The sequence below is a fragment of the Denticeps clupeoides genome, chromosome 1 (assembly GCF_900700375.1).
Source record: "Denticeps clupeoides chromosome 1, fDenClu1.1, whole genome shotgun sequence".
Taxonomy (NCBI): Eukaryota; Metazoa; Chordata; class Actinopteri; order Clupeiformes; family Denticipitidae; genus Denticeps; species Denticeps clupeoides.
The window spans coordinates 37,509,163-37,534,026 of NC_041707.1; the positions used below are offsets into that span (position 1 = coordinate 37,509,163).

The 24,864-nt window shown below is 45.9% G+C and overlaps 1 protein-coding gene across 1 annotated transcript; it reads left to right on the forward strand.

Moving 5' to 3' along the window:
* Window positions 1-2,552: 2,552 nt before the first annotated feature.
* On the forward strand, window positions 2,553-24,864 carry znf638 (zinc finger protein 638). Its single transcript, XM_028972275.1, has 27 exons — window positions 2,553-3,099; window positions 12,513-14,016; window positions 14,807-14,868; window positions 15,154-15,192; window positions 15,286-15,589; window positions 15,640-15,805; window positions 16,020-16,492; window positions 16,737-16,889; window positions 17,089-17,184; window positions 17,259-17,323; window positions 17,406-17,485; window positions 17,569-17,600; window positions 18,353-18,487; window positions 18,778-18,909; window positions 19,007-19,048; window positions 19,165-19,296; window positions 19,422-19,550; window positions 19,671-19,696; window positions 19,781-20,858; window positions 21,552-21,614; window positions 21,705-22,727; window positions 23,325-23,430; window positions 23,614-23,814; window positions 23,918-24,172; window positions 24,251-24,373; window positions 24,477-24,598; window positions 24,710-24,864. Exons 1-27 carry the CDS (start codon window positions 2,972-2,974, stop codon window positions 24,749-24,751), a joined length of 6,711 nt encoding a protein of 2,236 aa, XP_028828108.1. The 5' UTR covers window positions 2,553-2,971; the 3' UTR covers window positions 24,752-24,864.

The window sequence follows — 24,864 nt, forward strand, 5'->3', positions numbered from 1 at the left end:
TGGTAATAGCTGTACATATGACAAGTTCAAGATTAAATGTCATATCGAAGGCCGGTGTGAGACTCGAACATATGTCAAATATACAGGATGTGTAGTTTGTTGAAGAATTACTCCCTGCACTTGTCATTTTAAAACAGATGCACACCAGCAACAATACAACAGTAATTTTTTTACCATATTGCATTGTTGTAAATTAAGACATTCACAAACAAAACACAAACGAGATTTGTTCTTGCAAGTTCCACTGATGTCTTTTAGTGTCCAGTTGTGGATGAGGTGGCACTACATGAATCTGAAATTGTACGTAATATTGTGATGCATATTTTGTTAATTTATGATACAATTGAACTAAGTAGATCACCTTTAACTTGTTACACCGATAAAACTTACCATCTAAGAGATACTGACCTTGCTCTCTCATGCTCTAGCTGCTGTTGCAAGGGCAAAGATAATCACATTGGTAGACACGCCTACTTTGGCAATTTTATATGAGGCACCAAGTGTCAAGTGCTTTTTCCATGCATTAATTATGAATTATATAACGACTAACTTCTTGTTGCATTTTGTCCAAATAAAGCATTTTTTCGTAAGAAATGTGCAGCAAAGTGGATTTCGCCACAATATATATATGAATATTTTTGTAGTACATTATGTATTTTGTGAATGGAAATAAGTACTTGACATTGGGCACACCATGATTTCCCATATCAAATGCATGTACATCCAAATGTATAAAAAAAGAACTGTAGGCTATGATTAATGTGACATGATTTATACTTTGCACAGGGTATGTAGAGTATAGGGCAGTGCGATATAGCAACATAAATTTAACCATAGACGGTAGAGGATATATTATTTAATAAATTAATTTAAATGTAACTGTTTTTGAAAGGGTAACGTGTCCATATCAAAGGCACTGGAGCAAGAAGTTGTATAATAAACTTTTTACACATACCATAAAACATAAGCGTATACCAAATAAATTAATATCTGGGCAATTCTACTGAAAGTGAACATTCTGTCACACCCATAAGGTCTGTGAAATACCAGGTATTTGTATGATGCAAGTGATTATATAAAATTGAAGGATTTTCTGTATTCAGCTGTACACTTCAAATAAAAAAGGCCTTATATTTTATTACTCAAATGTGAAGATTTGAGTAATTGTTGTGATCTTGTAACATTAAAATGCACAAAATATGTCATTAATGGCATATATGCGAACATAACCGTCGTGCATTTATCAAGATTTTCGACCCCAGGTAGGCCAAGACAGGGGCGTGTCCACAGGGCCCGCCTGGCCACCCAAACCAGAGCTTGTTAATCAGTTATTAGATTATTTTAATATCTGACAGTGGTTAAGGTGAGTAAACAGTTGTTTTGTAATATTTAGTGCTTAACGATTTGAGTTGATAAGTAAGTTGTGTCGAGTTAGCATAGAACTGCTATGACCAGCCGTGTGTTTTGTTCAGCCGGGGTTTTCAAATTGTAGGGATGATTAAACATTCGTCATAAATTTTCAAAATATTTTCTATGCTAAAGCTACATTTTAGTTTTCATTTTTTTATACATAGCATAAAGGTAAAAATAATATTTTCAGTCTTCAATTTACGCGTGTCAAAAAGAATTTGCGGCTCCTGGTGCTTTCTTTTTGTGGACACTGGGTTCAAATGGCTCTGTCAGTGTTCAAGGGTGCAGACTCCTGCTTTTTAGTTTAAAAAAATGATCAAAGCACACAATGGTGATCAATCACTTTTACATTTTATGTTTGTGTTCCATTTATGTAATGTGCACATTTATGTGACTGTGGAGCTATAAAGCAGAAAAACCAACACAAATCTGCAGTGAGAAAGTAAATTATGAATACAATGAAAGTCACAGGAGACGACGGGGCAGGCAGGGGGAAAGCCGGACCCCCGTGTTTCCAGCTGGGCCGCCGTCCCGGTCCTTCTCACGTGACCAACACACTCAGTCAGCACCCCTCACTTCTTCCCGAATGGAGGCCCAGACAGTCTCTCCGCACGCTCCCTCCACTCAGCTGTCGTGTCTGGAGCCTTTTCAGTTCCTGGGTCAGAAGGGCAGAGTTGGGTCACCACGATTATCTCCATGATTTTAACCAAACTGACACACGGGGTCACTATTCAGCTGAAGAGAGAGGGGGTGGGTGGGTGGGTGGGTGGGTGGGGGGGGTGGGGGGGTGGGTGGGGGTGTTGGATGTGTGATGATGGGCTATTTGGAGCAGGACATTTTCTGTGAATGTGAACATGCCGCTTAGAACTGCTCCAAACTGAAGGAGCTGATACCCCCACCCACCCCAGCCGTGACAGGGAGACACAAGGAGGCACATGGGAAGAAACAAAAGGAAGGAGAGAGAGAGAGAGAGAGGGACTCTGAACCTGATGTCGTGGGGTTTTCCTGTAAGGACCCTCCTCTCGTGCTCCTCATCTCAGCCTGCAGGCGGTCACATGGTGCGGAGGCATTCCTCTCAGTCCCACCAGCTGCCCTTGCCAGGCGACAAGTGCTGTGACCAATAAAACTGGAGCCAGAACCTGATCTGCACGTCCAGGGTTAGCGTTGATGCTTGGAAGTCTGGAAGAAGAGACCATTGGGAGTCCACTCTTCTGCTCGGTTTCAGTACAGATCTTGTTTTTGGTAAAACACAACTTTCATGGACGACACAGAGGACACACCCCTTCCTGCCACCAGGAGGTCTAGCCGGTCACAAGGTGCTGGTGCCAAGGTGCCCTCTGAAGCTCTTCAGTACACGTGTCCTGGCTGGATTCAAGATATTCCTAAAGCCTGAAGGAGCCCTTCATCTCTACCATCTGAAGATCTTCAGCTCTCTCAGCCACCCACAGGTCTGTTTTGTGTCTTTTTACGCCTCGGCTGGATTCAACGTGCTAAAGAGCCTGGGGCAAAGTGAGGACTTCAGGGGTGCCTGGCCCCCCTGTACACCCCCCAAGGACGGGAGATGATGTTGAAGAGCAAGGAGAAGCCAGGCGCTGCACGGGACGGAGCGGTCTCTGTCTCCACTAATTTCCGTCCTTTGACTGGAAACAACAACCGGCTCGCTTCAGCCAGAGCAGATGCAGCCAGGAGGTGAGGTTGTGGTGACTTCATGTCGCCTTTTCATTTTTTGATTACCCCGCCTGTTTGTCGCAATGGACTAACGCGAACGAATGTGTGTGTAGACCTTGTGGTCTTCCCTTCTAACATGAACATACCTTTGATATCTGTACCTCAAAATAGCCGGACGAAAGTGGTCATATGTGGTCAAGACTTTCTACTGGTCTGTACAACTCGCTATAAAGATACACACGATGAAGGTCAGGTCTTCAGACCCTGTGGACGAACTGGTTAATTTCGTAAAAACCAGGCAAACCAGGATCGTAAAGTTCTGTGAAATTCTCTTCAGGAATTGGCTCTGGGCTACTGTCGAACCGTGACAGCCTCCACGGAAACAGGACCTGCTTATCAGCGAGCTGCGAAGGGCTTGTTCCACATATGCGTACAGCGGCGTAAACCCATATGCACGGATGCCGTTTAAGGTGGCGAAGGCGAACGCGAGCCGAGGTCCCCCTAAATGTCACTGACGCGCGCGAAAAAGTCTGCCGGCCTACGTTCTGTGGCCCGACCTCGGCCCCGCCCCCTTTTCTGACCTCCCCCCCCCGGCCGCTTCGACAAGCCGCTGTGTCTGATCTGCAATGTGAAAGAGATGAGGGGGTTATTAATGAAACCGAGGCCGGCGGTTACTAAGCCTTCCCACTCATCGAGCCCGACCCCGGCTGTGCCGGACGACTGGCCTGAGCGCGCGAGGTAAAATTAGGTGCTTATTTATGAGGATGCAATGAACTGCATGCACATAGCAAGCATTGTAAATGTCTTGTGTGTGTGTGTGTGTGTGTGTGTGTGTGTGCGCATACAAGTGTGTGTTTCTGCGTGTGACTCTGGACAACGCCAGTGCACTATCCTCGAAATGACCCCAAAATATCAAACCCTGGTGTGCTCGTGTGAAACGGGAAAAGTGGCAAATGGCATCCTGTGCCGGTCCACCGCTCGTCCAATTCACGTTCCTAATTTTACAGAACGCTGGACAACTTAAAAGCAGCCCGGTGCCGATTTCGGCATTAACCAGGGCAGCGGCGCCCTGGCTTTATATCGGCATGTATCTCCCCCCTCCCAGGACATTGACACTCAAGCTCAGGAGCCTTTGGTGACGTCCGTGAGCCATGCCGGCCTTATTCGTGGGTCAGGTGAGGTGAGGACAGCTTGAGCTGCATGCACATGAAAAGTGTTTAAGCTCTGCATTTTTCGCCGCCCCGACGTCTGGTGGTGCGTGGCAGTGCTCCTCTGAATAGATGTCATTGTGCCCTGGTCCCCTCTTCCCATCGTCCTACAAGAAACAGTGGTTCCCCTCAGAGTCCTGAGCCTGTGCCCGGACCTTGATGTCATTATATGATGAGAAGCATCTCCCATGATGCATTGCTCACAGAGATGTGATGCCCAACATTGTGATTAAACCAGATGACATGTAGACAGAGGTGGAAAAAAATACAGGAAAACATTTAATTAAGTAAAAAAGGTACCTTTAGCTTAAATTCTGATCAAGTGAAAGTACCCACCTAAAAATCGACTTGAGTAAAAGTAAAAAATTACTTTGAGGTAGACCAGCTAGAAGGGAGTTACAGTAGTCCAGTGGTGAGATTACTAAAAACTGAACCAGTATCTGGGTGGCCTGTGTTGACAGATGAGGGCGGATTCGTCTGATATTGTAGAGAAGGAATCTACATGAGCGGGAAAGATTGCTGATGTGAGTCGAGAAAGAGAGTTGGTTGTCTATTGTTACGCCAAGGTTGTGGGCTGTTGGACACAGTTCCAAGAGCTGCGAGTTGTCCAGGTAAATAGAGCTGAAGGAGGAAAAGAGAAGACTCCCTTCTAACTCCCTTCTAGCAGGTCTACCTCTGACTGCCACCCGGCCCCTACGACTAATACAGAATGCAGCAGCACCTTCCCGAATTCTCCCACGCCACCCCAGTGCTACGCTCCATCCACTGGTTCTCAGATTCATATTCATCGGATTCAAAATACTGAAAAATACAAAATACTGATTACAAAATACAGAGCAAATTTACTTTAATGCCCTAAATATTTGTATTGATTTGCAGTGATATACAAGGTGTGTTACATAGATATGAGGTCTGACTTCTGTAAAGGCATGAAGACAGATGTGTGTATGTGTCTGTATGTTGAGGACCTTCATTTGATAGCTATTAAAATGTCATATTTTTACATTTATTAACATTTATGATCCAGGACAACTTACAACCAGTAGTGACAGGGATAGTCACCCTGTGTCACCTTGTGAGTGAGGCACCGGCTGAGGCCCTCACAAAAGGCATTTGAGAATGAAAGAGTCCATCTTCTTTTCTAGCAAATGTTCTAGCAAACTGCATTATTGTAGGTCAATAGCGGAACGCATGTGTTTCTCCAATGCCACATGCCGCTCTACATCTTAGTTTTGATCTAACAGGTCAAATATTAGATCTTTAAACGTAAAAAAAGGAACGACTGCATTATGAAAAAGTAGTAGATTAAAAAGTAAGATTTTTGACATTTTGATAGATACACACAAACAAAAAAACTACTTGAGTACTGTAACAATTACACTTACTTTATTACTATCCACCACTGCTCATAATCAGTAATCAGTGTAGTTGCACAGTGACTAATAATCAGTAGTTACAGGGACAAGTGTCTTGCTCAGGGACACAATGGTAGTAAGTGGGGGTTTGAACCTGTGACTTTGTGGTCTCCTGGTTCATTGGCGAGTGTCTTACCCGCTAGGCCACTACCACCCAAATCCATCGGCGCATGGCCACGTGCTTGCTGGAGACTTTATAGGAGGTGCTGAGCTGGCTAATCAGGAGAGCATTAGTATCCCGTGGGAGCGAGACGCTAATGGGGATCCTGAGTATTGTGCCAAAGTCCCAGTGTAGGACAACACTGTCCGCCACCCTGTTTGTTTTGGAGGCGCTGTGCCGACCGGGGCTCAGGATAGTGATTAGACGCCGGGGACGTAAATATAGTCGTTCCTCTGGAGGTAGCAGGGTGTCGGTTTGCGTGTGCCTGCGGGCGGGTGTGCCAATAAATTGCTGGTGCGAAGTTGTCCACCTTTCCCTCTCGTCGGCTTATCGGCCGCCTTCTTGCCGTGCCCTGCGCACTTCCTGGCTCCGTGCGGAGAGTCACAGAAGAGCCGGGGTCTTAATTTAGTTCCGCGCTGGCGGTTTACAAGGCCCTTACATCACTTCGGCTTTATTTAAAGGCATCTAATTTGAGGGCTGGGAACATACTATGCTCCATTTTGGAAATGCACGTTATTGGCATTAATATTTTTAGTTAGTAATTAAAAGGGCCGAGGAAGATGCACTCATATTAATACATGGGAAGTGTTAATGCCAAACTGTTCCTCTATCAGTTTCCCCCCATGCTGCCTTTAACACACGGTCCTTTTGTTTTGTTTCATACCAACAGTTCCTCGCTTCATCATTTAAAAGTACACGTATAGATCTTTGCAGGCAAATGACGGAAGTTTCCTAACAATTTCCAAAAAAATGTTTCATGAATCCAGACAGTGGGGCTTATAAGAAACCACTCATAAATACTCATGACAGGGAGGGGGCAAACCAGAATTTCCACACCATTTATATTTAGACATGATAATTGCAGGCATCCCTAAGGACCAGTCGTTGCAATTTGTTGTAATTTCTTTAAAACTTCGCACAGGGGTAACCTACCTCACACATTTTCATTTGATGAAAATGTCGAAACTCACGTCCACTCGGTTTTATTTAAAGCATCAGACGCTCTCATCAAGTCAGTAGTTACAGGGACAGTCCCCTTGGAGGCTCGCAGGGTTAAACGTCTTGCCCAGGGTCACAGTGGTCGTAAGTGGGGTTTGAACCTGCGACTCATGGGCGAGTGTGTTGCCCGCTAGGCCACTACCACCCAGTCCTCAGTCGTGGCAGTGTTATCTAGGTCACTTTCTACTCCTATTAAAGCCATGGTGGACAAGTGAGGGTCACATTAGCCTCAGTCTTGATTCACGGCCTGCTGGAGAGCAAATGAAGCCTACGTCCAGATCCGTTCATCTCAATACATCGCGCTGGAGGACTGAATTTGTGTCGTTTTGTGTTATTCGCCAGGCGCCCATGAAGTCAGGATCGATTGTTTCGATGGTCCTCCAGTGTAGGATGATTCTTTCTTTGCGAACACTGCTTGTACAGGTCAGAACACGGATAGATATGGTTTTTACCAGGGAACATCTCACCCGCGGACCATCGGTATATAATATTAGCGACGTCATGGGTGGAGATGTAGGTGCTGAGAGGAACCCGCTCATACTCAAAGCAACTGGCAGTTCACCTTGGTTGAAAATATAGACATTTTCTGACGTGAATAAGTTGCAAAAATACTGGAACTGTGGACCAATGCCTGATTTGAATTGCTGAATCATCTCTATTCTCCTCGGGTCCCGAGGCAGCGTTTATGTTCATTACCTCATGTCAGCCGTCCCCTAACCGGTCCCTGGTGGCTCCCCGCCTCGGCTCTGGTTACTCCACGCCGTTGCCAAACTGGGACAGACCGCGTAACGCGAGCCGGGAAGTCATGGCCCTGCCATGCGCGATGTCGGCGAACAAGTGCAGAGATGAAAGGAGACAGAGAAAAAGACACATCGTTCTGAATTTTGTTACGTTTTACTATGGACACACATGCTGTTACTCACCCCTCCAGTTAAGACCATGTTGCGAGATGGGTTTAAATCAGTCTGTCTGTCAGTCGGTCATGATAACTGCAGCCTCTCGGCAGCCTGAAAACTGCAGCAACTATACTACACTATGGTAGCACCTGGATGCCCACATGACCTATACAGCCATTGGGAATGTAAAAAAATTGGAAATTACCAAGTAAACCGTTCCTTTTCTGAAACTGGCACCAGTACAGTTAGTTCTTCCTGAATTAGAACCGAATTGAGAAACAAAATGAACAAAAAGAAACAAAAATACAATGAAATACAAAGAAATTGTTTGGCATAGCACAACAATATCTGAAATATACAGCACAGGCCAAACGTTTGGACGCGCCTTCTCATTCCATGTGTTCTCTTTATTTTCATGACCATTTACGTTGTTAGATTCTCACTGAAGGCATCAAAACTATGAATGAACACATGTGGAGTTATGTACTTAACAAAAAGTGGAGACCTGACCTCCACAGTCACCGGACCTGAACCCAATTCAGATGGTTTGGGGTGAGCTGGACCAACAAGTGCTAACTCCTTCAAGACTGTTGGAGAAGCATTTCAGGTGACGACCTCTTGAAGCTCATCGAGAGAATGCCAAGAGTGTTCAAAGCAGTAATCAGAGCAAATAAACTAGAATATAAAACATGTTTTCAGTTATTTCACCTTTTTTTGGTAAGTACATAACTCCACATGTGTTCATTCATAGTTTTGATGCCTTCAGTGAAAATCTACCAACGTAAATGGTGATGAAAATAAAGACAACACATTGAATGAGAAGGTGTGTCCAAACTTTTGACCTGTACTGTAGAACTGCTTTGATTGAAAATTAAAGGTATATCATTGCACTGGTGCAGTTCTGAAATGCATAACTCATCACTGATTTCAGGAAAGATCTAAACGTGCGGAGAGTGACATTTGTGGCGGTGGTGTGATGTGTATTGAGTGACATGGAGCTCTGGTGGCCATTAGGTTCTGCACGTTCTTCGATGCTGGTCTTCTCCGGCATGCGGCCTCACAAGGTCAAGGCGACACTATGCAAGCTGATCAGTTACAGAGACCAGACGTTCTGGTTTTGAAGGTGGAGTCTAATGCTGGGTGACACATGAACATTCTAAACATATTACCATGACTACTGTGGTAACATATTCTTATAGAATTATATATAGTACTGTAAGTAAAACAATTTGATTATTATATATTATTTAATTATGACTGAGTTTATCATCATACGCACAGTAAAATCAGACACACACATAGAACCATAATGAAATCCTTACTTTTCTTGCTCACCTTCATATACAGACTCAACATCGGAAAAAGGGCACAGTACCTGAAGACCTACAGTAACTTGGGGTCAGATTCATTTGAGATTTTAACTTTGTTCAAGAGGCATGAATTATCTTCTCTTTTTTTTTCTCTCGCATTTTTCAACAGATGATCAAATAGCTTCAAATTTCAGTGTTAACATTATTTAATGCGTACAAAGGAAGTAGTTTGCAAGAGAATTTAAGATTAATTGATTAATGTGGCTATATAATGGATGACGTGATTTATTTATTTTTTTTGGATGGATTAAAAACTTGAATCTATAGACCCAAATTCGCCAGCAACGAGACGAACATCACATGCAGTAATATCTTCAGCGGTTCCCAGTCTGAGAGAACATCGGGCTGTTAATGATCAGCTGATCCAAATGAAGTAAAGGTTGGAAAGGGGGCACTTCCAAGGAACTACACTGGACCGCTGCACCATATACTAGCGCTGTGTGATTCATGACTCGCCCGGGTTAATCACTCGGATCCATTAAATAACTCATTAGTCATGAATCTGAGTTCTCAATCGAACCAAATCCTTCGAGTCTATATTGTAAACTTCGTCACATCTTGTAACCGTTAAAACACCAATTACCATAAATGTTTACGTGCTCCATCTGAACCTGAATCACTCACAGACGGGTTAGCGCTTACAAAGTTCGGTTCCTCTGACTCAAGTGACTCACTCACCCTGATCAGTTTACTGAGTGACTCAGAGGGAGCCGGATCCTAAAAAGGAGTCGAGTGTTAGAGCATTTTTTATAGAAAAGACTCTGCTGACACCTTCTGGATATTCTGTGAGTCCACGGTAATTTAATTGCAACAAAAGAAGGTTTAACGCAATCAGTTCTTCCCTGTTATCCCTGTTATTAAATTTTGGTAGAATAAATGTCAATGCGTAGTTGCATTTGTGACACATTCGTTTGTGGCGAGCAGATCGTTTCCTCAGTTTATCCAATCCGTCGCTCTGTGATCGCTTGGACCTACCTGTCTTTCTGTTCTCTTTCACTCTCCGCCTGGACCTGTTTAAGTCCTGGAACATCTAGTTCGATGTATTGCTCTGATTATTTCAGCAGCGGCATTGTTGCAGACTCTTGGTCTGCAACAATGCCTCTATAGTTTATTGAGCAAATCTGAGTTTCTAATGTCTTCACGTCATCCTTCCGGGTTGTGCTCGTTTGGTTCTGTCTGCTTTCGGCAAGGGGCGGGGCTAAGCTTATCCCGCGTCACGGTAAGACAGCAGAGGGACAGCCAGAGACAGCCTTTACCGAGGATTTCCTATATTAACATTGCAAAAAATATTTCGAGGTATGTCACTGAAACACCAACACGAATAGGTAATTGCGTCAATATCGGTCCTATTTTGGGAAACGTATGTTTTTTGCTGCTGCTGTTGTCCATATTTCGCATTTCGTGCCGCGCAAGATGGCCGCCTGACCGCGCAGGGGGAAACACGCCAATCTCGGCCTGTCGGTCTCTCTCCTCATAAAATCCCCGTCTTATACCCAAACACCGGCTATTTGGTGTGCGGGAGGTCCACGGCTGCGTGGCGGCCTGCGCCCGGCGTGGAAACGTACGCGATGAGCGCGTTAATTATTTACCCAAGCAGCCGCACGTAGCCATGGAAGGCGCCGGGCAGGCCGGCTGATGCCGTTCGGACTGTTCTCTGCCGTCTGCCCGCTGAGAAGAAGGCCGACCTGGCCGACGTCTTTTATTTTTTAGCTGCGCGGAGTTGAGAGGTTCTGGTCACGTCGGCGCGGCTGTTCATATTTTTTTAGTCATTGTAATGCAATTGATTATTAATCGACCGCGACCTGTTCAGTTCCACTTAATTCTTAAGCGTGGGTTGTACGACGTGAAAGTCTGTTTTGCGTAGAAGCCTGTCTGAAGCGGTTTAGTGACTTCCGGTTCCGGTTGTCTGATCATTTGCTACTGTCATTTTGTTGCACGTGAGACATTTCTATTTTGCTTCCGTTTTGTTTACAGATTTTTTGTTGACTACATTACCCATAAGCACTTGCGGGTGGCAGCCTGCAGTAGCTGATATGGGACTTTATAAAAACAAGGGAGTTGTAGTTTTTCACCATTTTTCCCGTAAAGAATTGGCCAGACACCAATTTCTATCAGAATTTATATGTAGCTTAATTTTCTAATTAGCTTTAAATATTATTGCCTCTAATAGTTCAGTTGTGCAGTGCTAAATTAACTTTTTTTGGGACTTCTGTAATATATCTGGTAAATTACTTAATGATGTTGACAATTAATTCAAAAGCCAATGCTGAATGTCATGCTTTTTACACCATAAAATGGGGTGTGGGGTACTGACACCTGCCTGAAACAGTTGTTTCTTTCGGTATCAGTGGTTTGCCTGGCGGGTAAGGAAACAGGCGCGTAATCGCAAGGTTGCCGGTTGTAATCCCGAACTGCCACGGTGTCGTCCCCACACACTGGTCCCTCAGGGGACAGGTTAAAAAGCAGAGGACACATGTCACTCAGTGTACTGGGTGCTGTGCTGTGGTCTTGTAATTGTTTTCGTAGGTACGTCGATTTGTACCTAGTACTCTAGTACGGCAACAGAATATTAACCATAGTGAATTCAGTTTATCAAAACATTAATTCAGATCATCGACTGTTACATGCAAATGTTCGTTTTTGCATAAACTCCGGGAGGATGCCAGAATAATTCGCTGCTAGACTACATTATTCTGCTCACATCCGTCTTTGTGGCAGTTTTATAATTTCCCTCCGGCTTCTCCCGGTCGGGGTTGCCACGGCGGATGGTCGTCCACACAATTGATCTGGCAAAAGTTTTACTCCGGATGCGGTTCCTGGTGCGTCCCTCCCCATTTACCCGGGCTTGGGCCCAGCACCAAGAACTACACTGTCACTTGCCTCTCAACTGGTTTGGTTTGGCTGCTTCATAGAAAAAGGACATAAGGAGGGGCCTGAAGTGTAAGTGAGGCTTATTCTCTCTTAACCTAGCAATGGGTCATCCATCTGGACTTTCAAAGTTGCACAATATGGGTGTTTTTCTTTTTTTTTCTTTCTTATTTTGGTGATTAAAAATAACTTGTCTGTTAAAAAAAAAAAAAAACTCAACTCAGACTAAACGCATGGTGTTCGATTGTTTCTCTCCTCCTCCTTGATGTGAGTTCTTTGTGTGTCTTGTTTGCCTGCTTGGTTTTCCTACCCCCTTCAGCGAGCACCTGGAAACGGGAGTGAGAGTTGAGATGCCTTGACAACGTTTGAGTCCACAGATTTGGGTGTGGGAGAAGAGAAAATCAGACGGTGCTTTGTCGGGACTTGACGACAACAGTCCAGTAATCCTCTCTGTCTGTCTGTCCTTTTATTTATTTTATTTTTTTCCCCGTCTTCTCTCTCTATCCTCCGATTTGCAGCTTTGCCTTGTTCTCGGAAAGTTGCACGCCTGTTGCAAATTCCTTGAACAACTTGGGCAACGTGGGGAGCCTGCCGGTCTTTGGCCCCGCCTCCCTTCAGTTGGCCCATGTTAAGACCCAGTTGGCTCTGCACCAGCTGAGTGTGATTGCTGCCGCCGGTAACGCCGCAGTGCCATCTCCCGCCCTGACCTTGTTCAACCTACTCAAGGTCACCATGTCCCACCCTCTGTATAACTCACGTGGGGCGGCCTTCTCTGGCGGCCAGAGGACCGGGCAGTTTGGGCTGAGCACCCAGCCCAACCTTGCCCTGAGTGGCTCTCGCGTGGACCCAGGTTCACTCTCCAGCCAGGGTGCAGGACTGATTGCGCCGCTGATGTCTCAGCAAGTGGGATTTCCGTTGAGCCAGCCCCGTCCGGCCCCGATGTCCCAGGACCTGGAGTCTTCCATCGACCTGCACATCCGAGGAGCACGTGAGGAGGTTCAGCGGCTCACCCAGATCATGCAGCAGTCGAAACAAGCGGACCCTCGCTTGCGGAAAGACTCCAGGGATGGTGTCCTGTCCCCAGCCAGTTCTTTCTCTGGGCAGAGAGTCTCGGGGAGAGTAGAGGAGCCGTCGGGGGATTGGCCTAGATACCCTTCGTCCAGCAAACCGTTTTCTTCTCAGGGGATGGGGCTTTCCACCTCCTCCTCAACACTCTTCCCAACGTCAGGGTACGGAAGTCCTCCACGTTCGGGAAGAAGCAGTGAAAGGCTGCCCCCCCTCTCAGCCTCAGCAGAGCGCCGCCCCCTCCGGTACACCTCTGAGAGCGCAAGCAGCATCCTGGCAAATTTCGGCCTTACGAGCGAGGACCTTGAACTTCTCAGCCTCTACCCAGATGAAGAACTCACGCCAGACAATCTGCCCTTCATTCTGCGAGACATCCGAATGCGCAAAGGCAAGCGGATACCTGAGAGGGATGACCGCCTGGCTCCTGACCCTCAGCATGGCAAAGTCATTGACTACGGACACTCCAGTAAATTTGGCTATAGTGAAGAGCGTTCTGAGAGTTTTTCAAGAGACCACCTTCCTAAGGACACGTTGAAATACGCGAGGGAGGTGGCCGCATCCGGGTCCCCCTTTGGTATGCTGGACTCGCCCAAACTATGTCCACCAAGCTCAACCGGCCCCATCGCGAAGAAGCCCACACCTATGGACATCAGGAGTTCTGCTGGCCTCGCCAACATCCACGTCCCCAAGGTGTCCAGCCCGCTCCTCCCACTCCCCATTTTACCTGCAGTGGCGCTGCCGGTCCTCGGCTTCGGGCCACGCCCCGCCTTGATGAAGATGGGCGCCGTGGGCGCGGCTTTACAACCCGCCATCCGACCTTCAGGTTTCCACGCGAGCAACCCCGCGGGCGTGAAAAGGCTGCCGACGCCTACTATGATGAACGATTACTCCGCAGCGACCCCGAGAATATTTCCACATACGTGCTCTCTGTGTAACGTTGAATGTGCCCAGATTAAGGTGAGTATCTATTTCTTTATTTTATTGTTTAATTAAATCCAGCCCACTCCAGAAATGAAATTCGCTCGGGGTTTGGATGCTTGTTGTTTTTTTTTTGTTTTTTTTGTTTGTTTTTTTTCTCGTTTCTGTGCATTATTCCTTGAAGCGAACAAAATGAAATTGTGAAATTTTGTAAACCAGTTGAAATTATTGGATTTTATTAATTCTAAAATAAAATATGACATAAATCTGTGATATTGAGTAGGATTGTGATTCATCAGTTCATTTAAATTTTTTTTTCCCCCCAATATGTTTACATGGGTTGCAATTGCTACCATAGTTAACTAAGCATCATTTTCATGAAGTATTTCACTAGTTCCTGTGTAGTTCCGTTTTTATGAGTCATTGACGAAAGTGCAGCAACCTGAAGAGCAAGAAAACCTGAAGCTGGAACCTTCTAAGGAGATTCACCTGACTTGTGCTTGGGACTTTTTGAACAACCTCTAAAGTGGAGTTTTTGGAGGAACTATGCGTGCCAAGCTGAAGGATCGTGAAGGCACATGGATGTGAAGATGCTGGATCTTTTTTTTTTTTTTTTCTGATGGAAGACAGTTTTTTTTTTTTACTTTTTATTTATTTATTGGTGACTTTAACGTGATGTATGTAATGTATTTATGATGAACTTGTGACAGTTTGGTGGACATAGTCCAAGAGACGTGATCTTCATAAAATGAGAAATGTGGAATGCTCCAGCTTGCGTGAGCGCTTTGAGTCTTAAGAATCTGTTTTGCGTTGTTGTTTGTTTTACCAGGACTGGATTGAGCACCAGAACACCAATCTTCATATTGAGCGCTGCCGCTTGCTCCGAAAGCAGTGAGTTCTCCGTTCATGTGTAGATGGAGAAAACGGACACACAAACACATCATTGCTGATTACATTACTGATTGGGGGCGGTGGTGATCTAGCGGTTAAGGAAGCGGCCCCGTAGCGCCAAGGTGCCGCTGAACAAAGCACCGTCCCCACACACTGCTCCCCGGGCGCCTGTCATGGCTGCCCACTGAGGGTGATGGGTTAAATGCAGAGGACAAATTTCACTGTGTGCACCGTGTGCTGTGTATCACAAGTGACAATCACTTCACTTTAAACGTTTGCCTTCAGGTACCCAGACTGGAATGCGGACTCTCTCGCTGTTGCTAGGTGAGTGCATGTTATTAATAATTTTACTGTGTGAATTTGTTTTGAGTGGCAGTTACTACTATTAGTGTGTGTGTTTTTTTTTTTTTTTTTCAGAAACGTTGAAACATCAGCATCACTGTCTGTGGAACGCCGCAGTCCGAAGCGCCGCTCAAAGTCCTGGAGCAGATCCCCGAGCCCGAGTCGGAACCATGCCTCCACAGCCCGCCGGAAGCGCTCTCGATCCCGCAGCCCGCGGCGGTTTCGGCGCTCCCGAAGTCACAGCCACTCTCGGTCCCCGCGGAGGAAGTCGCGTAGCAGCCCTGCCCTACACCGCCGGCGCTCCCGGTCACCGCCGAGCACTCGCGCTCCCCCACAGCGACGCTCCCCACAGCGACGCTCCCCTCTCGTCTCCCCGCTTGCCTCCCTCTCCCCCTCTCCCCACCGCTCCCCCCCCCCACCTCCCCCCAGAGCCGCTCCCCCCAGAGGCGTTCCCCCGAGGCGCTCCCCGCTCACGAGCCACGGTCGCCACTCACCGCCCCACTTCAACGCCCACCGACCAGCCCTCGCAAGTCTAGTCCTCATCGGGCTTCCAGTAGCAGTGAGCTACTTGCTAAGAAGCTGATTGAGTCCTCAGGTGAGATGAGGGGTGCGGTAGTACCGCACCAATAAAAAAAAAATACAAAAACATGGTTTTGGGGGTAAAATACTTATTCTGTGTTTTGTGTAGGTTCTTGCATTAGAATGATTGATTGGTTTGTGCTAATGCTTGCTAACAGTCCACTGTTTCTGCATTTCATATGGAGTTTCTAGAGAGCTCAATTCAATATACGGATTTTTGTTCTCTGCAGCTGCGTTGAACATCAAAGACACCAGCAGTCTAGAGGCCATGGTCCAGTCACTTGCTCCAGCCCTGCTTGCAGAGTTAGCCAAAAAGAAGAGAAATATAGAGTCCTCTAAGGATGAGTCCTCTAAGGATGGCACCTCTGAACGTTCTGCATCACCAGCCTCAAAGCAGAGGTCTTCCTCGAAGGCCGCCTCCACCAAGGCCGCCTCCACGAAGGCCGTCTTCGCCTCCACCAAGGCCGCCTCCACGAAGGCCGTCTTCGCCTCCACCAAGGCCGCCTCCACGAAGGCCGTCTTCGCCTCCACCAAGGCCGCCTCCACGAAGGCCGTCTTCGCCTCCACCAAGGCCGCCTCCACCAAGGCCGTCTTCGCCTCCACCAAGGCCGCCTCCATGAAGCCCGCCCCCTCCGCTACGAAGCCCGCCCCCTCCGCTACAAAGCCCGCCCCCGCGACTACAAAGTCCAGCTCATTATCCAGTGTATGTGGGCTTTAAGCGCAGATTGATGGGTGACAACCAGAGAGGCATATGTGGACATTACTGGCCAAAGTGGCTATAGATTGATCAGAATAAGTGTATTGATTTTAATATCTGTGAACTCTGAAAATAATTTATCGTGTCCCCTATGCACTCTGGTTTTGACTTTTTGCATTTACTCTATAATGGTGATCTGAAAAATTAATTTACTGTACTTTTTGTATTTTTGACATCCCTTGTTCTGTAGACAACAAAATGGAAGAAGAAGGTCCCCAGTATGAATAGTGGAATGCTTAAACTCAAAGGCCTCCCCATTGGAACCCCATACCAAGATATTGTTGAAGCAATTAAGCCATTTGGCAAGTGCACCAATGTCATCGTGCTCAAAAAAACTAATGAGGTATGATGAGAGAGCAAACGAATAATCTATGTTATGCTTTAAATGTGCTTTACCAATAATTTTTAAAAAATGCAGCTCATTTGGACTTTTTTTTTTTTTTTGTAATCTGTATTTTGAAGCGTGAATGCCTCGAACAGATTTGAATTGCTATTTTTGCCAATGGTTATTGTAAGTGAACCCTTTAAAAACATTTCCCTAGGCTTATGTACGCATTGAGAAGGAGCAGGATTCCATAGCACTGTTGAACTGCAAGGATCTGACTGTGAATGGCAACAAAATCACAGTTTCCTTAAAGGTACGCCGGAGACATTTTTGCTGGTGCCGTTTCCCTGTGTTTGCTGGAAATTTTGACGTTTTGTTTTTGCCCAGGAGACAGGAGAAGAGACGCACGTTGAACAAAAAGACCAGACTGACTGTAAAAGTGCTGCTACAAAGTGAGCATTAGGACTTCTGTTTTCCTGGGGTTTACATATTTGGGGAGAATGGGGGTTTTATACCTGGATCTGTCTTCGACAGGAAAGAATCGTCTCCATCTGCCATCTCCAAGGCTTCCCACAACAAAGCTGACCCTGAGAAGGCACCTATTAAAGGTTATGGTACAATATCCACTCTGTCCTTCCTCACATTTACTTTTATTCTGTGTTTCTGTATAACCAACTTTTGCCTTTTCATTGTACAGCGGCCCCAGTTGTGAAGAAAGTGCTGAGGAAGGTAAATTATTTGAAAAATGATATCATAGCGTTGCTAAGCTCGTATGTTCATGTTTGGTCGTGTAGTCTACCAGTCAAAAGTTTGGAAGCAGCCTCTCAGTGGCAGTTATGGAGATGGAGGCGAGGCCATTTTGAAGAATCCAATGCAAGAAGGCTATCTAGCTTCCACCAACACATTTAACCTAGTCATGTCAGACCAATGAAATTTCCGAACGCTTCACAGTGGACCAATGAAACTGTTTCGGCAAACTCACTCGCACTTTATTCTACAAATCAGCCATTTTATGTTTCGTGCACAAACCCTTATGGAAAAGACAGGACAAAAATGCATATGATATGACTTCCAGTATGTATGTAGTTGTGGATATTACTGCCGTTTATTTAATAAAAAAAAAATTAAACCATTCAGAGAACATATGGTTGTGAAAATTTGCCTTAGAGTGTTTGAAAAGTCGTGTGTAAGCACCCTGAAGACAAAGAGTGTGAAATGCTGCCATCACAACAAAAGCTGCCTGCTTTGGGTAGAGATGCAAATCTTCAACCTTTAGCCTCCTTTAAATATTTCATTGTATAACGTCACATGTTATTTCATAATCCTGTGACTTCAGTTTAGTGTAAGAAACTGCAAGACCCATAAATAAATGGGGGCATCGAATCTTTTGACTGGTAGTGTAGGTTTATATGATCAATATTGGTAAAGTCTCTCTGTAACCTTCTGCTTTAACTATAGTATGATTCTTGAATTTGTCTCAGGAGATCCCTTGGAGGAAGAACATTGTCGAGATTGCTGGTCTGCCTGAGAGTGGGGTCAGTGAGGAAGAGCTCGCCAGCTTGGCCCGTCCCCATGGATTCAACACTGTGCCTGTCATTGCCATGACACTGAAAAAGGTTAAAAAAAAAAAAAACACTATTTTGGATTCAAACGCCTTGGGGGTTAAAATTATGTTTTTTTTTATGCATTTCTGATGCACCAAAGTGAGATTAGAGGAGTAATGGTGCCCTGATTGAGTGTCTTAGCTTCTTGGCAATCATGTTTGTGTTGCCATGCAGCTATTAACAGTTAGCCGGGGATTGGAACTGCACTTGTGCCTGGTTATATTTCAAGTAAAACGACATATTTTTGAATGTGAAATGGTTTGAGTTTAGATGTTCTTCTAAATGTCCCCCACCCCACACAGGCATATCTGGAGCTACCCGACACACACGCTGCTGAAGCCATGGTGAAGGCCTTCTCTGAGTCACCAGCAAAAATAAACGATACCATACTTACAGTCTCTAAGATGTCCATGCCCATGGACCTCAGCTACACCGTAAGTTCACAGCCGGAACCTCCTCAGCCAGGAGACCGCAAACTCTGCTGAGTAAATGCTGATGTTTTTTTTTTTTTTTTGCTTCACATTGCTGTAGGAATCACTGTTCAGAGTGCTTATGGGCATCGAAAAGACTTCTGTAAGTATCTCATCTTACATGGAGAAAGTAAATTGTTAGTAGCACTGGTGCTTTAATACCTATAAATCAATCTAAAACTTTTCTGTTTTATCGTTTTCATTTGTCAATTTTGCCAGGAAATTGTCACCCTCCCAGAACGTCTGGTAACTATTGGCAATGTGCCTAATAGTGACAGTGCTCTAACTGAAATACTGGAAATCATCAAAAGCATTGGTGCCCACAAGCGTTTCCTGCTTCTGAACAATCGGGTAAACCTAAATTGTGCTTAAACTGCAATAATTCTATATTTAGCTGGTCAACTATTTGAAATGCCAAGCTGGGCAATTAGGCAGTTTCACAGATGACACTTAACTCACATGACACCTTCCCTCAGGTCATCTTTGAGATGGAAAGCCCTGACATTACCCAGAATGTCCACGCACACTTTCTGAAGTGTCCGTGCACTGTACAGGAGAAGGTGCTCACCGCGACTCTGGCTAGGATTCCCAAGGCTGCCAAGGAGGTACGGCCCACACATAAATACACACCCTCACAGATACAGAAAAAAATATATAATTTAACTCAAATTAACATTCATCATTTTTAATTATTCTTATCCGTATCTGTTTTTTTTATACCACAGGCAAAAAGGAAGAAAGATGTTGATGCGTAAGTTTTACAAAAACTTTCTTTTTTTCTTTTAACAAAATGAATTTTTAACTGTAAATGTTTTTGCTTGTGAACCCTTTCTAGCAATACATCTTCACAAAAACCTGGAAAAGCAGAGGATAAAGATAGTGTTGATTCTGGTTCTGTGGCCCATAATTTATCCAAAACTGACATCGCTACGCCTGAAGAAGCCGTTGCAGGTGGGGGCGGACCCACTTCTGTCGAGAATGTCGTGTCACCTGCTAGTGCCACACTGGATATCGCAATGGCTTCTCCCACAAGAGAAGAGTGTGCCACAGCTGAGCTGGGAAGCGCTCGTGCTCTAGATGTCGACATGCAGGAGCCTGACCTGCCAAATGAAGGAGTTGCGGAGAAATCTGCCGCGTCTGCAGAAAAGGGAGCTTCGCAGACGGAGGATGAGACGGCCACTTCTGTTCCGCTTCCAGAATCTTCCACAGAGACACAGCAGGATTTGGTGGACTTTGCTCCCGTGGAAGATGGATTTAATGGAGGCAAACCTGAAGAGATGAAGACCGAGTTGGAGGAAGACTTTACTGCCAACAGGAAGGCAGACTGTGGTGTGACCTCCTGTTCAGAGCTCACAGAGACCAAGAATGATTTTACAGAAGATCCTGATCAGGCAAGTACAACCAATTCGGAAGCTGATGTACAGCCAAGAAACCAACAGCAGACAAATAAAACTGCATCAAAACCGGAAGGGGAGCAAGCGACAGGTGAAACGGATCCAGATAATCCAATCACAAAGCCAGATCCGTCTCAGGACTTCCTACCAGTGTCCCAGGAGATGCTGAAGGCGCTAGAAGCCGCTGTTCACCAATGTCGTATGCAATCGTCTCTGAGACAGAAGCAGAAGCAGGCAGAGGCTCAGAGCAACATTACAGCCACCAAGGACTCCAAGACAAACCAGTCAGATCTGGACAAGACCACCCCAGAAGGAGACAATGAGCAACCCAGGCTCTCTTCGGAGCGCTCCTCATCCAGGAGTAGGCGCAGAGGCCGGGCAGGGTCTGAAGATAATCGACCTGCTTCGGCTCCGCGAGATGTGTCTGGCTCCACCCCCTCAGTCTCGCAGAAGAGCAGAAAAGAGAGTAGCCCTGTTACCAGCAAGAGCAGAGAGCGCAAGGATGAAGGCAAGCGGAAGGTGAGAGATGAAGTGTAAATCGCAATACTCGTTAGACAAAAAAAAAGAAATAAGTTCATACCTTACATTTACAGCATTTACCAGACGCCCTTATCCAGAGCGACTTACAATCAGTAGTTACAGGGACAGTCCCCCCCTGGAGGAATTTAGGGTTAAGTGTCTTGCTCAGAGACACAATGGTAGTAAGTGGGATATGAACCTGGGTCTTCTGGTCCATAGGCGAGTGTGTTACCCTCTCGGCTACTACATTTACATATACAGCATTTATCAGACGCCCTTATCCAGAGCAACTTACAATCAGTATTTTACAGGGGCAGTCTCCATGGAGCAACTTAGGGTTAAGTGTCTTGCTCAGGGACACTAGTAAGTGGGGTTTGAATCTGGGTCTTCTGGTTCATAGGCGAGTGTGTTACCCACTAGGCTACTACCTACCCTATACCCTGTTGGTGTGCATCAAAGTAGAACCCAGATGTTTTCATGAATAGATTACTAGTGACCGCACATGCTTTTTAGGCATCTTTCACATGGACAATCGAAATGAAAGACCTCAAACCCACTCCGGTCAATAAGTCACTTCCTCAGTTGTCAGTTTGGTGTATTTTATCACACAAATCCTGCGGATTGCCTTTGAGTTTTAATTGTGTGCCGAGTTCTTAGCTTGAACTGACTTGACTTCTCTTTATTGTCCTGCAGAGTCGCAGCTCAAGCCGAATCTCAGCCTCGTCAAAAAGTGACTCCCGTGCTCGGGAAGAGGAGGTGGGATTTGTGTGTGGATTGGATTGCGATTCTGGTGGTTTGTTGTGATTTTAAATTAATGAATTTATTTTTTTAAATGTCTGTCTTCAGTTGGTTGAGAGCGAAGATTTTCCGTTTAACTTGGATGAGTTTGTTACTGTGGACGAAGTCGGTGACGAGGTAGAAGAGGTGCCTGTTCCTAAGAGCTTCAAGGACCCTCAAAAACCTGCTGAGAAGAAATCAGCCCAAAAGAGGTCTGCACCCGTTGCCAGAGGGAAACGTGCCAAAAAAAGTCCTCCACAGACCAGGACCTACAGGACCAGATCTGGAATGACCAAGGAGGTAGAGGCTGTTAAGGATGAAGCAGCGAATACAGCGGAGAACCAAATGGAGGCTGATGTCTGTGAGCCAGCTGATGTTCCATCACACAGTGAACAGGAAGCAGATGAGCTGAAGACCGAAGTCAGCACCTGTACTAGTGTTCCTCTCGACGAACAAGAGAAAGCCATGGATGAAACGATGGCCACTGACACCGAGACGAAGGCGGAGCTGCAGTCTGCTTTACCAACCCCATCGGCCACATTAGCACCAAGCACAGTGACCTCAGAACCTTCACCAGCAGATCGGGCTCAGGATGAAATCGTTGCGCCTGGTCCCGTTAAGGAGGACTGTGTTTCCGAAGAGAGAACTCCTTCCGCAAAGGTTGAAGAGATGCAGTCAGCTGGCTCAGAATCACTAGAAGAGTCTGAGAAACTCCCAGAACCTCAAACCACAACAGGAATCACTGAGCCTACCAGTGGCCGGGGTGAGGAGGAAGCCTTAGGTTCACATCTTCAAACACAAAATGTCCTTGTCACTTTGGATGAGGTTTGTGAGGAAGAGGACAACTACCCTGAAGAAGTTGACGAGGAAGAGCTGTTGAAGATGCAAGCAGGAGAATACCCAGAAGCACTGTTCACTGTCGACGAAATTGGTGAGGATGAGGTTGAGGAGAAGGACATCCACGCCCTTGTCACTCTCGATGAAATTGTAGAAGAGGAGGATGAAGAGCAGAAGAACCTTGAGATCACCTCAGAAACCCTACCTGACAATAAGGAAGAAGAGGACGAGCGGGTCGATTCCTTCAACCCGGAGGTTTGTAGTCCTACTGGGACAACTTTTCCAAAAAGTGGTCACTTGACTCCTTTAAACCAGGAGTCACCACCCTGATCTTGGAGGGCAGCTTAGTTTTTTTTTTCCACCTTCCACTACACCTGCATCAACTTGAGGAGAGAACATAAACACCGTCGCATAAACACCGCACACAACGTTTTCTTGTCCCTACTGGCACTGCTTTTTAGCAATTATTTTTATACCGCCACCTGAAAATGTACATTTACAGCATTTACCAGACGCCCTTATCCAGAGCGACTTACAATCAGTAGTTACAGGGACAGTCCCCCCCTGGAGACACTCAGGGTTAAGTGTCTTGCTCAGGGACACAATGGTAGTAAGTGGGATTTTGAACCTGGGTCTTCCGGTTCATAGGCGAGTGTGTTACCCACTAGGCTACTACCACCACCCAAATCACCAAACAGTGTCATTATGAAATAATCCAATCACGATACATCGTTTGAGATTAATTTCCCTGATCTGGTCAGTCTTATTTCAATCAGGAGAGCTGCTTTTTAAGTTTTTGGGGTCCGTGAGCATCCATATATGGTCCATTTTATGGCTTTTGTTTTAACGCAGGCTCTGGTGACACTCGATGAGGCAAATGATGATGAAATGGAGCAAGAAGGTGGCACAAAGAACAGCAAGCCTGTGGACAATACAACTAAGGCATTTGATCAGTCTGGTGAGTGAGTGCAACTTTATTATTTTATGTTGATCGTACATGCCATATTTTGTTATCATGACCCAATAATAAATCACGTGTCAGCCTTGCCTCGTAGGTTCCTTGTATTTATTTTTTTGTGAAGTGAGAACATGGCATGTAGCCCAGCTATATCTCAGTACTGATGATTTAGTTTCCCCTCAGCTGAGGCGCCACCATCTCCTGACCTGGACGAGTTCCCTCAGATCAATTTTGTCACGGTGGACGAGGTCGGGGAGGAGGACACCCAGGAGGAGGTGCGGAAGGCACCACCTGAGGAACTGAAAGAAGAAGAGGAGGAGGAGGAGGAGGTGGCGGTCAGCACTAGAAAGAGAACTAAAGGTAGAAGGAAAGCACGACAGACTGGTAAGAACAATGCTGCTGCACAGATGTCAAGTTTCTAGGAGGTTTTTCTTTTTGTCCTCGTTGCCACTGATTGGGTTTTGTGACATTTTCCGCTCACCTCAAGCTGCGAAGAGGAGGGCAGCTGCCAAAGCCAAGGAGATATCAGAACAGGAATCTGATAAGAGCCCAGCGATGACAAGCACCACAACAGAGCTGGCTCCAGCAGCCGCGGAGTCCCCAATCGCACATGCCACATTGCCGACAGAGGAACCGGAGAAGGAGGAGCCACAGTTGAGGCAGAAAGAGGAGGAGAAAGATGTAGATGATCAAATGCAAGGGGACTCTGAAGGCACTTCAGAAACGAGGGCTGCCACCAAGGGTGAGAAACGGTTCCGAGTTTTTGCCTCTAAAAGGCAAAACAAGATATTTATTCATTTCACCCCCCCGTTGTTCACAGAGGCAGCTAAAGAGAGGAGAGAAGCAGAGACCAGTGAGGAGACCAAAGCCAAGCGCAGTCGCTCCAGGTCCCCCGTCAGAATGGACTTTACCATGCCCCCCTTCAGTCCCAACAATCCAATTGGTGAGACCAGCATGCTTATTTTACCCCTCCATGTCCGGGCATAATTTACCTCCGGAAACCTGTTTTTAACTCGACACTTCCCATCTGGACACACGATCTGCAGGGATTGATTTCGTGGTGCCGAAGATGGGCTACTTCTGCAAGCTCTGCTCCTTGTTCTACAGCAGCGAGGAAACGGCCAAGAAAAGCCACTGCAGCAGCATGCGGCATTATCAGAACGTGCAGGTAAACGCTGCGATGGAACAGGCAGTTTCCAGTTGTTTTTTTTTTTTCTTTTTGCATGGTCTAAAAGAAAATTAAATGTTTTTATTTTTTGTGTGTGTGGGTTCGTTTCAGAAATATTACGAAAAGATGAGATCCGAACAAGGCGGCAGCTGAAGTCAAGGGTCTGTGTCTGACACATTTCCAAAAAAAAAAAAAAGAAATTTTTCATTTTCATTCTTCTTTTCATTAGTTAACCTTAATAAAATTGAAGGGTCCAGTGTTAAGTT